We start from the raw sequence: 13,964 nt of genomic DNA, 5'->3' as shown, positions 1-13,964 counted from the left end.
AACGGGCACCTGGGCTCCAGACAGGAGCTAAACTCTCTGTTTTCCCTGCTGCGGGGTGGTTCTCTCCCCCCTGCAAAAGCAGATTAGAACAGCCGTGCCCCGGCTCGCCCCAGGGAGCGGCACGCTGGGCAGCAGGGGAGGAGGAGGAGGAGGGAGGAGCTCTAGAGCTGCCAGAGGCTGCCGGAGGCCGCCTGGCCAGTGATTTGAAGCTGCTGGGGAGAGGAAGGGGGAAAGGGAGGAGAGGCTCTGGCTGCTAGAGCCCCACGCTAGTGGCTCAATCCAGCTGGCCGCCCTATCACCTGCGCCGTGCTCTGCGCGGGGGGGAGGGGAGGAGGAGAATGCTGGACATTTTAAGATATTTACAAATTCCCCCCCCGGATGCTATTTTTAACCTAAAAAGCCGGACATGTCGGGGAGAATCCGGACGAATGGTAACCCTACCATTGAACTCAGTGGGGCTGGTTCTCCATTGCCCTACACTTTGTGTAGTCATTTACACCAATGCAAGGTGAGTGTAAATCAAAATAGTAGTGTTTTACTTCCACTTTGCACTCACTTTTCACTGGTTCAAATGACGATGCAAAGTGCAGGACAACAGAAAATCAGGTCCATTGAGTTTAATGGGTGTTGGATCAGGCCCAGAGAGGCCAGATGAAAATGTAAGTTATCAGTTTTCCTAGGATCGGCCAGCCTGGCTTGTCTGATCTGTGTCTGATTTTGAGAGCCTGATCCTGCAAACGTTTGCACTCGTGATGGCAGCGTGGTCCAGTGGGGTGGCCAAACTTACTCACCCTCCGACTATTTTTAGAAGTTTGAGAGCTGGGGCGCATTTACCGGAGCTTGGGGCTTCAGCACTGCAGGGTGAGCCTGCTAGGGCTTGGGGCTTCAGCCCTGAGCTCCCACTCCCTGCTAGGCAGAAGCCCCTAGCCCTACCATGCTGCCGCAGGACAGAAGTTCCGAGCTCCCTCCACAGTCTGGTAGGTGGAGAATGGGCGCCGGTGGGGGCTCCATGGGCCGCACTTCAACTGTAAAAGAGCTGCATGTGGCTCGCGAGCTGTGGTTTGGTGACTCCTGGAAGTTGGGAGACCTGGATTCTCTTCCCGGTTCTGCCACAGGCCTGCTGGATGATCTTGGGCCAGTTGGTTTTGTCGCTCTCTGTGTTCTCCCATCCATTACCTGTCTTGTATATTTACGCAGTAAACTTTTCAAGACAGGGATTGTCTCTTACTTTGCATTTATGCAGTGCCTAGCACCGTGAGGCTCTGATTTCAGTTGAGGCCTGTAGGTGCTGCTATAATACGAAGAGAGTTTGACTGCTTGCTCCTCAGATCAGGAAGTGTCATTTATTTATGACTTGTGCAGCAACAAGACCTCATCAGTACAGCCACCCCAGCCAGATGGGTGGCAAAGAGAGTGGATGCAGCAGTGCAGGGAACCTGGAAAGCAGTGCAAAAATGAGGTGGCTGAAAGACTTTCCAAGGGGCACAGGGTGGAGAAGCTGGAATTTTTGTCTGTTACAACCATTGTTTGGGGGAATTGGTGGGATTTTTAGACCCAAGAGGGCAGTGAAAATAAAGACAGTATTATTTATGGAGTGGTAGGTTAAATTTTGGGTCTATCTGCCTTGATCATGACTCTTTAATGAAAATAGTAGGTAGCCCATGTATTTGATTGGCAGCTGCAGTGGACTAATTCAAAATCTGTTCAAAATGAAATAAGTGACTTTTAAACTCCCAACCATCACAAAACAGCTTGTTCTGGTATCAGAGAGAGCCCAAAGGAGACAGCGAATTGCTTGACTATTATTTCCTTTCTTCCAGTATCCGGGATTTGCTGAGGTTTAAGGAAGAAGTAACAAAGGAGCGAGACCAGCTCTTGTCAGAGGTTGTGAAGTTACGTGAAAATCTAATCCAAGCTACAGAGCAACAGCAAGAAACAGAGAGGGCAAAAAATGAGGCGGAACAAAGCATTGCTCAGGTCGGTGCAGCTCACCAGGTTGCAGTAGTCGTCTTTGTCCTGAACCATTACCCACCTTTGTAATTGATCGCCATTAACTACTGTGCTGCTACCGGTCATTTCACATCCCAGACCTTTTCAGGAGGCTCAGTGAGGAGTTCATCATCAGTGCTTTATATCTTTTGCCTTATTTCGCTGCTATTTTCTTTGCAAAGCAGTTTGTCAACTATTGACTCCTTCCAGAGTTGCCAAATCTCCTGCATTTGAAGGCGATATCTAAATCATAGTTTCCTCTCGCTTTGAGGCTGTCCCCTCCTCCATTTGAAGCTTCCGTGTCTGCAGGAGGTTTCCTATCCTTGAGGGTTATCATACTGTGAATATGTTTCTCTTACTACAGAAGCCTGCTGGAGGTGTAGAAGGCTGAGAATATGTAAGGGGACATGTAAAGGGGGAGAGAGCAAGAGGCCAGGGGATAATGGGAGGCTCCCATAAGCAGAAAGGAGAAATTCAATAGGGGAAGGAGAGGTGAAAGAAAATAATGAGTGTGATTTGGAGGGGAGAAAGAGACAGCAGAAGGAAGAGGAGGCAAGAAGGAGAGACCTGAAATCAAGAGTGGAAAAACAAAGAGAGATGGATATATCCTTCTAGCTAGCACCAGGGCTTCTTGTCAGGCACAAACAGTAAAGCAGGCCTGGGGTCATGCTCTGCACTGCCATGTGGGACACCTGGGTTCCATATCAAGTCCTGGTTTCTCACTTCCTGAGCAGAGAGTAGATGATATCAAGCAGGGGAAAACATTTTCAGATATTTACTGGGGAAGACCTTCCCCAGCCCTTAGACTTACAGGTATGTTTTACTCTTCATGGAATCAGATCACATTGTTTCTCTGCTCTCACCATAGTCACAGTCCACTCTCTGCAACCTGCCCTGGGGCCCTTCAGTGGGATCATCCAAAGGAAGTGGGTCCCGGAAGCCCATCACTTCTGGCAACCTTTTATCTAGACTCTAGCAAGTCCAAATCATGTGTTCCTGGGCCACGCATTATCTCTGAGGCACAGAGCCATGAAATCTGAAATTAGAGTAGCCCTGGCTCAACAAGTAGACCATCGGATCTGCTAGGTCGCATGATGAGATCTTCATGGGATGGCAGTGGTCATTGGGAAGAGGAGCTGTTGTCTACTGTTGTCTGCCTTAAGCAGGGAGAGAACCCAGGTCTGTTGAAGGCTATTAGGAGGGAGTGGTCTGTGAGCTTATCGAAGGGAGGGAAACATTGGAGGACTAGGGACGGGCCACAGAGAGGGAGGGGAGAATCAGTGGAAGGAGCCTTAAAAAGATGGGATGCTTAACAGAACCAGAGAGCCAAACTTTTTGCTCATTGGTCGTCATCACTGATAGGTTGTGTGCCGTGGAGCGTGCTTTGGCCCTTCCAGAAACTGAGCTACAGCCTTGAGACAGAGGGCTCCATCCTTAGCTCGTGGTTGGCACAGCTGAAGGGGCAGGCAGTGGTGGCCTTGGCTTAGGTGGAGCTGCACAGGACTGCTGTAGTCTGTGCTGTTAGAATGGTCCATGGTGGACCAGCCCTCCTGACTCTTCCCTGTCCCCTGCTGGCTCTGAGGGGTGCTGGGCCAGGGAGGCAGAAGATAGTTGACACCATTATAGTCTGTTAAGTGAGGGGCTTTTCCTTTTAAAAGATTCTATAGAGAGGCAGGGAGTAAGCGCAGATGTTGCAACGAATGTTGCCTTGGTGATCTGGCTTCCCCCTCCTTCTTTACTGTTTACTTGTGTGTAATAAATGTTGATAAAAATGGCTTGTTTGGTGAGGTACAATAAGTAAAACCATTGCCCTGGCAACATAGTTTGGAGCCCAAGTTAGTGTTGTGACTGTAAACCAAGGATCAGCTGGGGTAACTTACAAATGAAAACATCCGAAGAGCCCCATTGGATCCCTACTGGAATGTTCTTGCTATTAGTCCTCAGGGTCAAAACCATGGCGTTTGGGTGGCAAAACCATGGCGTTACTCTCAGCTGCGGTAGGTATCCTATGCTCTGTTGAATCCATCAGAGCCTTCTGGCTGGATTCTTTTAGGGTATGGTGATTGATGACTAAGAAATCCTTGTAATTAATAATATGAGCCCATCATCTGGGGTTCCAAAAACACAGCTCTCCTAAGAGGGGAGCCTGTTTACCTCTGAGCAGTTCTTCCATATTCCATCCAGTGGAAGGCAGTATTAAACAAAAGCCACTGGGTCTCAAAGGTAAGCACAATAAGAATAAAGGGAAACTGTACTTGATTTGTTTGAATAAAAGACAGGCAAGGCCCTAACTTCTTTCTTTCCTCTGTCACTGTGTGACGGCAGTTCCAGCAGGAAATCCAGATGCGTCAGAATGAGGCATCCCGGGAGTCTCGAAAGAAGGACAAACTGGAGAAGGAGCTTAAACACATTCAAGTGGAAATGGACAACAAGCAGAGTGAAATAAAGGCACTGCAGCAACATGTGCTGAAGAACAAAGAGGAGCTCCTAAAACTGGAACAGCAGCTCAAGGAACAGAAGGTACAGTAGGTGATTCTGTTATCTCCAACACAAACTGGTAATAGAATCAGGGTCAGATGTCAGACACAGAGGAAATTAGATTGCTCTTTTAGCATTTTCATAATAGAAGGAGGGATGGAGAAGACCCATTAGATCATCAAGATGATCTCTCTGTCACTGGAGGGGTTATATCATACTAAACAGAAGCCCGCATTGAAATCAACAAGGAGTAGTGCCTAAAGATTTGTGGCAAGAAATGGCCTCAGGATCATTATGTATGGTAAAAGGAGACTTTCTATACTCTGGCCAGAATGCAGATATGTTCTGCTTCAATCATGTTAGTATGTTAGGCTGGTATTTACATTGGAACCTAAAGGATTTAGGTGCCCAAATGCAAATGAAATTAACTGGAATGAGAGTGCCTAACCCCCCTAGGCTGTGTTGAAAATATCAGTCTTGATGTTTAAATCCTAATTAAAATAGTAATGCATGACAGTCCAGTATTATCCTTTTCTTATAGACAAGTTATTTTTTTCACTCTTAAAGATGTTTGGTTTTCCACCTGGTTGATGACGATTTTTAGGACTCTTCTTGCAAAGACCACAGTGACTGGGACCAAATATCCCAAAGCTGGTGTGGTTTAGTGGTCAGAGCAGCAGACTGGCAATCTGGACTCAGATTATATTCCCAGTTCTGCAAAAGACTTGCTGTGTTGTGTTGGGAAACCTCTGTGCTTTGGTTTCCCCATCGGAAAACTAGGAAAAATTACACTTACCTACGGCTCAAATTTACTGTGAAGTTTAGCTAATGAATGTTTGTATAAACATTATAAAACTCTCTAGAGAAGTGTGAAGTATTATCTTAAGTCTTTTTATTTTTTTAACCATGTACTGTTTTCAAACCGGTTTTCTGGCAAAGTCCTAAAGCAGTGTTTTGCTACTAGTTTGTATCGTTCATCTATTTCCCATGACTCTGAGAAGCGCCCACAGAAGCAATTTCAGTAAATAGCATAAGAGATCTAATAATTATAAAGCAATGTTTCCTCAAGGGAAAGTTTTGGAGGAGTTGTGTGTGTCTTATAAATTTATGGTTCTATCGTCCCCTCAGGTCTAAGAGTCAGTGTGGGTAGAAGCCTTTGTCAATGTTTTTGTTAATTCAGTATAAAGTCTAAATAAAACACAATTCACATGAATAGTTGAAGGGAAAACTCGATTATTTCTCAGAACAGGATAGGGTTTGGCGCAGCCCTGGAGAACAGTTCCAGGATCCACCAAACCCAGTCCAAGGTTTATTAGCTCGGATATCCCCAAGAGGCCCTTATTACACACTGGAACATGCTCTGTCATACCCTTCTCTAATGCTTTCTCATCACTTCCGTACTCTGTCTATGGTTTCTTAGCCCAGGATTTAGGGAGAGCAGGGGGTTGGACTAGATGACCTCCTGAGGTCTCTTCCAACCCTAATCTTCTGTGATTCTATGACCCTATGTCAGAGAACCACAGCAGCTCCAATAAAGAATCCCTTTCATAGTCATTACAACTGAGTTCTGGCTCTTCTATGCTGCAGAAGCCACTATGCTCACCTCCCATATCTCTCTGTGCTCCCAGCCCGCAATGGGGGTGGGAAATTCTCCACACACCCTTTTTTTTAAACAGCACGGTACATATTGATCTGCCACACATAGATGCTTGAACCGAAAAATATGATGATAGTTCTTTCCTCACTTATAAAGTAATGTCTGCCAGGGGAAGTCCCATCAAGCAGAAGAAAAGTCTGGTAGCTCCAATATCGAAATATATATTCTCCGTATAAACCATGAAACTGCTGTTCTGGGCTTTTGATTGAAGACAGATTAAAGGGGAAAAATAGCTGTGCCCTGATGTCAGCAAACTGCGCACTCCAGGAAGTGTTATAGGCATATTAATGTAGGATTTGCTTGCTAAAATAGAGCTCCCCTGCCCCTCAGATGATTAAAATTATTTGAATCTCATACTCATTTGCAATGATTGTAGCGAGTTGCTGGGTATGTGATGCCTGCCAAATGGCAAAGAGGCATTAAAATATTTATCCACCACCTGTGAGGGAGACTTGCAAAGCTCCCAGAGAAAATGATGCTGGCTACGTTGTCATTTTTCCCAGCCGTTGAACATTTATCATATTTCTGGGCACATTAATAATTTCATCAGGGATAAAGAACAATTTCTATCAAGAGAAAAATCTTCAGTAGCTCTGATCCCCCAGGGCGATTCAAGGTGCTGCCAGTCTGTCTATGTAGATACATTAGAATTAGATTGAAAAGAATTATCTGGATTGTTTCATAATCTAACAGATCCTGAATGAAAGAGCTGCCAAAGAACTTGAGCAATTTCAGACGAGAAACTCTAAACTCCAGCAAGAGAACGAGCAGCACAGCATGGCCTTTGAACAAATAACACAGGAGAACCAGCAGAAAACAGTGGAGCTGAAAGTAAGTACCAGCTCATATTTGCATGACATCAGACATATCCCTCTGCTGTTGGGAATTTGATGCTGATGATTCAGTAGATGACATTCTTCCCTCTGAGTCAGTACTATACCAGCATCCCAGTCTAGTACCAGATCATACTGTGCTGTTTCAGATGAGACATAAAACTGAGGTCCTGATTACTTGTGATCATTAAAGACCTCATGATATTTTTCACAAAGGCAAAGGCTTTTTTTAGATTGTAAGCCCTTTGGGGGAGAGGCTGTGCCTGCCTTTATGTTCGTATAGTGATTAGCATATTGTGAGTGCTGCTGGAAGCCAATAATATATAGGAATAATAACTGTCCCAGCCAACTTCCAGTGTACGTAACTACATCCTGCCTTCTTAAATTTCCTCTTTGGCGTCAATTGGGGAAGTTAAATACAAATCAGTATGGTGTTGTTTGCTTGCTGACCTAAACCGTTATCTTGTGTTGCTGTGCACTGTTAAAAAGCTGTTTTGCACCACTCCAGAGGTAGCTGCATTTCATCAGTGGGTAAAGTGACTGCTACATACGGTTTTTAAAGCATTTCAAGAGCTTTTGGGAATGAAAGGCACTGTAGATATTATTACTATATGTCTGCTGAATCTGACCTCCCCCAGCCAAGAGCGTGGCTGCAGTTACAACACTGGCTATATTAGAAAACAGGACAGAAAAGGAATAGGTGATCAAACTTTAGTAAAGTACAACTGATTCAGCTAATTAAAAGAGGTCAGTTGCTGATAAGAAGCTTTCTTGCAGTGGGCAGTATTGGTTAAAACAATGAAAACAAACGACAACAGACATGTTAGAAGATCTGTCCAGAGCTACTGTAACATAAAGATCCTGTTCTGGAACCGCGGTGAGATTTCACGGTAGGAGTTTGTTTTTCTGTTGTATTGCTGCGCACACTGGAAGGGCACTTTTATTACCTATTGAAAAAACAGATTACTCTGCCCGGTTAGCTAGCATAATTGTTATTCCCAGCAGTATCATCTTTGCATAAAATTTAACAAACAATGTGTTCAAATGGGAACTGAGTGCAAGATTCAAGGTGGGTGCAAAGGCAGATAGTAGCCGTGTAAGGGCCTGATCCTCACTTCAGTGGAAGTTGGAGCTCAACACTTCATCGGATTATGAGCACAGATTTCTGAAAATTCATTGTTAAGGTGCTGTCCTGTTATTATTTATTTGTATTGCGGTAGCTTGTGGGTGCCCTAGTCATGGGCCATGACCCCATTATGGTAGGTGCTGTAGGTGGGGCCTGATCCTGCAGTGTGTAGACACCTCTGGCATTGTACTAAGCACCTCTAGCACCGAGTGATGGAAATGTTTGCAAATTTCTTGAAGTCCAGTGTTTGAGTGTGCCCAAGTCCTGCTGACAGTTCCTCACAGGAGGTATTTGCATCTCACAGGATTAGGTCCCTAGCAGTGACTGATTCTATGAATGGGGCAGTGCACACTGTGATGTGGAAGGCTTAAAATGTGATGGCGTTGCTGCAACTGCAGGGCAATTGTATATTTGTTTCTTAGTAGGTGTGGGGATTATTTCTGATGTATTGATTGGCTGCAGTCACCAGTGCAGTGATCACTACTGGCAACATTTTAGTGCAGTGTCTTGGATCAATAGTTTCATTTCCTGATTCCATAACGTGATGTGGACTCAAAGATTTGGTTTTTAAAGCTGTAGATTAACAGTTTCCTGCTTTTAGGGATGTAGAATCAGATCAGACCATCAGTCACCAGTAGCTGATGTTTCACTGAAAGGCAAGGCTACTCAGACCTAATCCATTGAACCAGTTGTGCAGTGCGGTGCATGGACTGCAGCTGGGAATTCTTTATTGATCTCTCTTATGCCCTGAAGCATGAGATTTGATTACCTTTCTCCTTGCCTCAGCTGGCTTTGTTTAAATTATTTTAATAGTGGTGCCATTCTCCAGTCTTTTTCTAAATCCAGCCACAGCATTTATCTTAGTGGCCTCCTGTGCCACGGAGTCCTGTAAAGAAACTATATGCTAAGCAAAGAAGCATTTCCTTTTGTTGATTCTAAATGGATTGTCCTTCTCACCCGCTCTCCCTTCTGTTTCTACGCAGATGAGGGAGGACGAGGTGACTCAGATGCGTCATGAAATTTCAAAACTCTCCAAGGTAAGAGAAGTTATCCAGAGAAAACTGCGTGTTGCAGAGGAACAAAAAGTTGAAGCAGAATACCAGAGGGATACCCTAAAAAACCAAATCTCTGGACTAGAGAGAGGTAGGAATCAAAGCACTGTTGTGTTGGCACTGTTGTGTTGTGTTGGCACTGTTGTGTTGTTTGTTATAATGTTCATTTGGTGTATGCTCCAAGTCAAGCTCATGCCTCTTCGGTGCCCCGTATGGGACCATATGAAAGGGACCTGCATAGCACTATGGCTGTAATGCCTCTCCTAGGTCTTTGGAATTTTCACACAGTGCAGCATGTGCTGGGTGAGAATATAAAGGGCCTGATCTGCAGCCCCTTTGTGAGGCAGGTGTAACCCTTCCCACCCCAGGAAATACCCTCACGGTGTGTGTCTCTATGCCAGTCTGTATTGCTGGTGCACCAGCCCCTGATGCAGAGGAATGATTGGAAGAGAAGGCACAAGCAGGGCATTCTTTTGCCCCAGCAGTTTTGTGCCCCTACAATGATACCAGTACAGAGATGACTCTAGCACAATGTATTAATAGACTGAATTATAGCGAAGTGCTGAAATATAAAGCCCCATTCTGCTATATACCTAGTGTGGACATGTTGCCTCAGTAAAAGCTTCCCTGTGCGCTGCCTAGTCTGTAGGTTGTATACTGAACTGACTGCACATATGGGACATGAAGTATTTTATATGACTTTATGTATGGGACATGCTGTCTTTCATATTCATATCTCCATAACTGGAAAAGGTCAGGGTCTCTCTCGAAGAGAACAGCCATTCTGCTGTTGCTTCATCAGATCGGGCCTCATGCTGGGGTGAAAGGGAAGACACAGGAAATGCAGCTCTGTCTTTGAATGGGTGAGAAAGGCAACAGATAACGCACCTCCAGGCAACTTTGATTGTTCTCATGCATTCCAGTGCATTGTATTGCCTGCAGCTCAGCCTTCCCGATATCAGCATGTCAGTTTCTCCTTCAGACGCATATTTCCTCTTACTTATTTTGTTAGTGATTTATTCTTCTGTGTATTTGGATGAAGGGCCAAATCTAGATTGCCTTCAATGGGAGCAGCTCCAGTGAAGCCAATGGAGTTATGCCCTTTTATGCCAGGCCTGGATTTGACCAAGAGGGATTAAAACAACTCTATAAATCTAAATCCAATATGTTCAAAGGGAACTAGCGATTTCAAGAGACTCACCATTTGGATGCCAAGCTTGAGATGTCTTTAAATGACCTCAAAAAGAACAGGAGTACTTGTGGCACCTTAGAGATTAACAAATTTATTAGAGCATAAGCTTTCGTGGACTACAGCCCACTTCTTCGGATGCATATAGAATGGAACATATATTGAGGAGATATATATACACACATACAGAGAGCATGAACAGGTGGGAGTTGTCTTACCAACTCTGAGAGGCCAGTACAGACCTGTCTGTACTGGGCTAGCTTGATTATCACTTCAAAAGTTTTTTTTCTCTTACTTAATTGGCCTCTCAGAGTTGGTAAGACAACTCCCACCTGTTCATGCTCTCTGTATGTGTGTATATATATCTCCTCAATATATGTTCCATTCTATATGCATCCGAAGAAGTGGGCTGTAGTCCACGAAAGCTTATGCTCTAATAAATTTGTTAGTCTCTAAGGTGCCACAAGTACTCCTGTTCTTTTTGCGGATACAGACTAACACGGCTGCTACTCTGAAACCTTTAAATGACCTGATTTTCAGAGTGCACAGCATTTTCTGAAAATCCAGCTCCTTTACGGTGTCTCAAGTTACAATCAGAGGCATCCAAAATCACTAGTCCCTTTTGAAAATCTTGGCCTAATGCTCCGCTAGTGCCTAAATATGGATTAATTTCCCTAAATTTAGGCACCTGAATTTGCAAATCGAGGTCATAAATTATATCTCCATTTATATAATATTAATAAAGCTTTTTAAAAAGTCCACAGACCTTTGTTTTTTCCAGCTACGCAATTTGAACCCAGAGTTTAATAATCTTTTTCTTGCTTTTAGAGTTGGAGATTGCTAAAAGACAGGTAGAAATTGATAAGAAAGCCATAGATGAGCTGGTGAGAGAAAGGGACATATTAAACAAGGTGAGCTTGCTTTGCTAACACTGGTAAACAAATATCTTGCCTTGAATATGAGATGTCTGTAGCTTAAACCATGCTCTCCCACTTTCTATGAATTGAAACAACATTATACCTGTGAACACAAAAGGGACTTCTTAGTATTAGCATATAAAACAGCAGGGGGCTGTAAGTGTTATGTGCATTTGCCTTTATTGCAAACGTGTTATTTGATATTCTAAGCAGTTGATTACTCCTCTGCTTGTAGTATCTACAACATATTGAGTTTAATGTTAATCTAGTCAAATTAGGGCTGTGCTAATAAAAAACACACCATCTGTCTGCATCACAGCCTTGTCTGTTTTTAACCCTGATCTCTCCTGCCACCATTTAGATTCATTTCTCATGCTGACCATTTTTCATGTGTCCAGGGTTCTTATACCAGGCAATAATATCTTGTGCTTATTGGTATTTCCGAAACTGAGTTTGGTAGATTTGACTCTATAATGTGATTCTTTAAGTTCCTCACTTGGTTGAGAATCAAACATTGTTCTGCATCCTGAATGAGTCTATTACGGGGTCACCTTTTGAAGAAGGTGAAAAACTGATTCTTTAGTTTTGAAGGATTTTTTAAAGCGAGGTTAGAAAAGTAACTTGATTAAACTGAGATATTGGTGTCCTGTTTATTCTCCTTCTGTGACTTGTAGGCCAACCTTGCTCAGTTTACAAGTTCAACCTAGTTACTAGAAAATGAGACTGGAAGGTGTTCCCCACTGCCTTCATTATCCCCCCTCCTGAACAACCCTCTCCATTCCTTCTGTAATGCAAACATCAGTATCCCAACTTCCAATTCAAAAATACGGCCTCATTCTAGGGCTCTCTAGCAGGACTGGGAGCTCACGGGTCCTGCAGTACCTGCTGCTATAATAGTGGGAGCGGGTAAAATGTACTTTGTTGAGGCCAATACTGTGTGGGCAAAAAACCCCAAACTGCAGTAATTTGCGTGAAAAAACTAAATCTCTGGTCAGTTTATCATAAATAGAATTCCCGCAATGTAAAGCAAGTTTTTTTTTAAAAAATAAAGGTTTTAATACTGAAATTTAAGTGAGGAATAGAAAGAAATTTAGTGTCTATTATAACAGGAGTTAAAGTATTTTTTACATGGTTTAAGCGAGATTTGGTTTATTCTTTGAGTGGTAAAAATTGTGTCCGAATTCCCTTTATGTATATTATATATTAACTGAGGGTTGTTTTTTTTGCTTTTTGTTTTGTTGTTTTTTAAGTAGCACGGGGAATCTGTCTCTTGCGGCATTTGTGGGATCTAAGTTTTGGGTGGGAGCGGGATAAAGATGCAAGAAACAACGCGGGAGTGGGTGGGAGTGGGTATTGCAGAGTGGGATGGGAGCAGGATTAAAAAATAGTCCAATACAGGGCTCTGCCTCATTCTTTAGTGCAGTGGTCTCCAAACTGTGGGGTGTGCCCTCCCTAGGGGCATGCAGAGGAACTTTCAGGGCGGGGTGCAGCGGAGTCTGGGCCAACCCCCAGCTCAGGCCCCAGCTCCACTTCTGACCCCAGCCCCAGCCCTCGCCCCTGCCCTGACCCTGACCTGAGCCCATGGCTCCCGGCCACACCTCCGCTACTGACCACGGCCCCAGCTGTCAGCACCGACTGCATTCTTGCTGTGGCTCCGCTCCAGCTCCTGGTTGTGGCCCAGCCCCACCCCCAGCCTCAGCCCACGCCTCCCCAGCCTCAGCTCCGCTCCCGGCCTTGGCCTTCAGCCTTATCCCAGCTCCTGGCTTCGGCCCCACTCCTGGCCTCAACAGTGGCTCCATTCCCAGCCGCGGCCCCAACCACAGCCCCTGCTCCGGCCTTGGTCCCTGGCCCCGACCATGGTCCTGTTCCTGGCTCTGGCTTCCGGGGGGGCACGGAGAGATTATATTACGGGTAAGGGTGGGCATGCCATAAAAAGTTGGGGGACCACTGCTTTAGACTCATGGAGACATTCTCATGGTCATATTTGGAGACTGAGTGTCTTTAATTTAGCGACTCTGATAATGTGTAATGACTCTAGGACATCCCTAACCCATTCAGACAGAAGCTAGTGTTTAACATAGCACGTACAGTGCAGCATTCTGAGTGACAGGCATGGATGGTAATTGTTTCGGGATTCTTTTTGCAGAACTTGCTTAAGGCTGCCAGTGTCACTCAAAAGCAGCTGAACCTGGTGAAGCTCCATGAACAGTCCAAGAGGAACTTGGAAGAAGAAATTCAGAACTATAAGGATGAGGCTCAAAAGCAGAGGAAGATCATCTACCAGCTAGAAAAAGAGAGAGACCGTTATATCAATGAAGCTAGTGAACTCACCCAGAAGGTATGAGATGATTTGTGTACACACAAGATTCATCCATCTCTCTCTCTCTGCCTCTCAAAATTGGAGGGAGAGCAGATTCCGTTCCTGACATTTTAGATTTAGCTGATAGGTAGGATTGATCAATGGTCTGCCGAGAGTTTACAAAGGTTTTAATAAAGCGGGTGGGTTTTAGACAGATCATTACACACAGGACTGTCTTGTACATTTGTACACCGTTCTAGGCTAGCATATTTTTTTCTCCCCTATCGTCCATGTGTTTAAAAATAATTTTGGCCATGTCCATCCTCTGCCACATTTTCCTGACATTTTAACCAACTTCTCTTTGGCTCTGCTGCCTTGGTATTGCCCCAGATGGTGATCTTTACAAACTGATCATAGAGTTATA

At 44.5% G+C, this 13,964-nt stretch overlaps 1 protein-coding gene across 1 annotated transcript in view; it reads left to right on the top strand.

The window, feature by feature from the left end:
• Positions 1 to 988: 988 nt before the first annotated feature.
• Positions 989 to 13,964, top strand: part of CFAP58 (cilia and flagella associated protein 58) — an 81,488-nt gene continuing 68,512 nt past the window's right edge. The window contains exons 1-7 of the mRNA XM_034776875.1: positions 989 to 1,059; positions 1,821 to 1,977; positions 4,315 to 4,509; positions 6,818 to 6,955; positions 9,067 to 9,226; positions 11,153 to 11,235; positions 13,388 to 13,579. Of these exons, the coding sequence (XP_034632766.1) occupies positions 989 to 1,059; positions 1,821 to 1,977; positions 4,315 to 4,509; positions 6,818 to 6,955; positions 9,067 to 9,226; positions 11,153 to 11,235; positions 13,388 to 13,579 (996 nt within the window). The remainder of the gene's footprint in view (positions 1,060 to 1,820; positions 1,978 to 4,314; positions 4,510 to 6,817; positions 6,956 to 9,066; positions 9,227 to 11,152; positions 11,236 to 13,387; positions 13,580 to 13,964) is intronic.

Source organism: Trachemys scripta, chromosome 7 (genome assembly GCF_013100865.1).
Source record: "Trachemys scripta elegans isolate TJP31775 chromosome 7, CAS_Tse_1.0, whole genome shotgun sequence".
NCBI classification, from domain to species: Eukaryota; Metazoa; Chordata; order Testudines; family Emydidae; genus Trachemys; species Trachemys scripta.
Note: the sequence above shows the minus strand (reverse complement) of the source record. Positions and strands in the feature narration are given on the sequence as shown.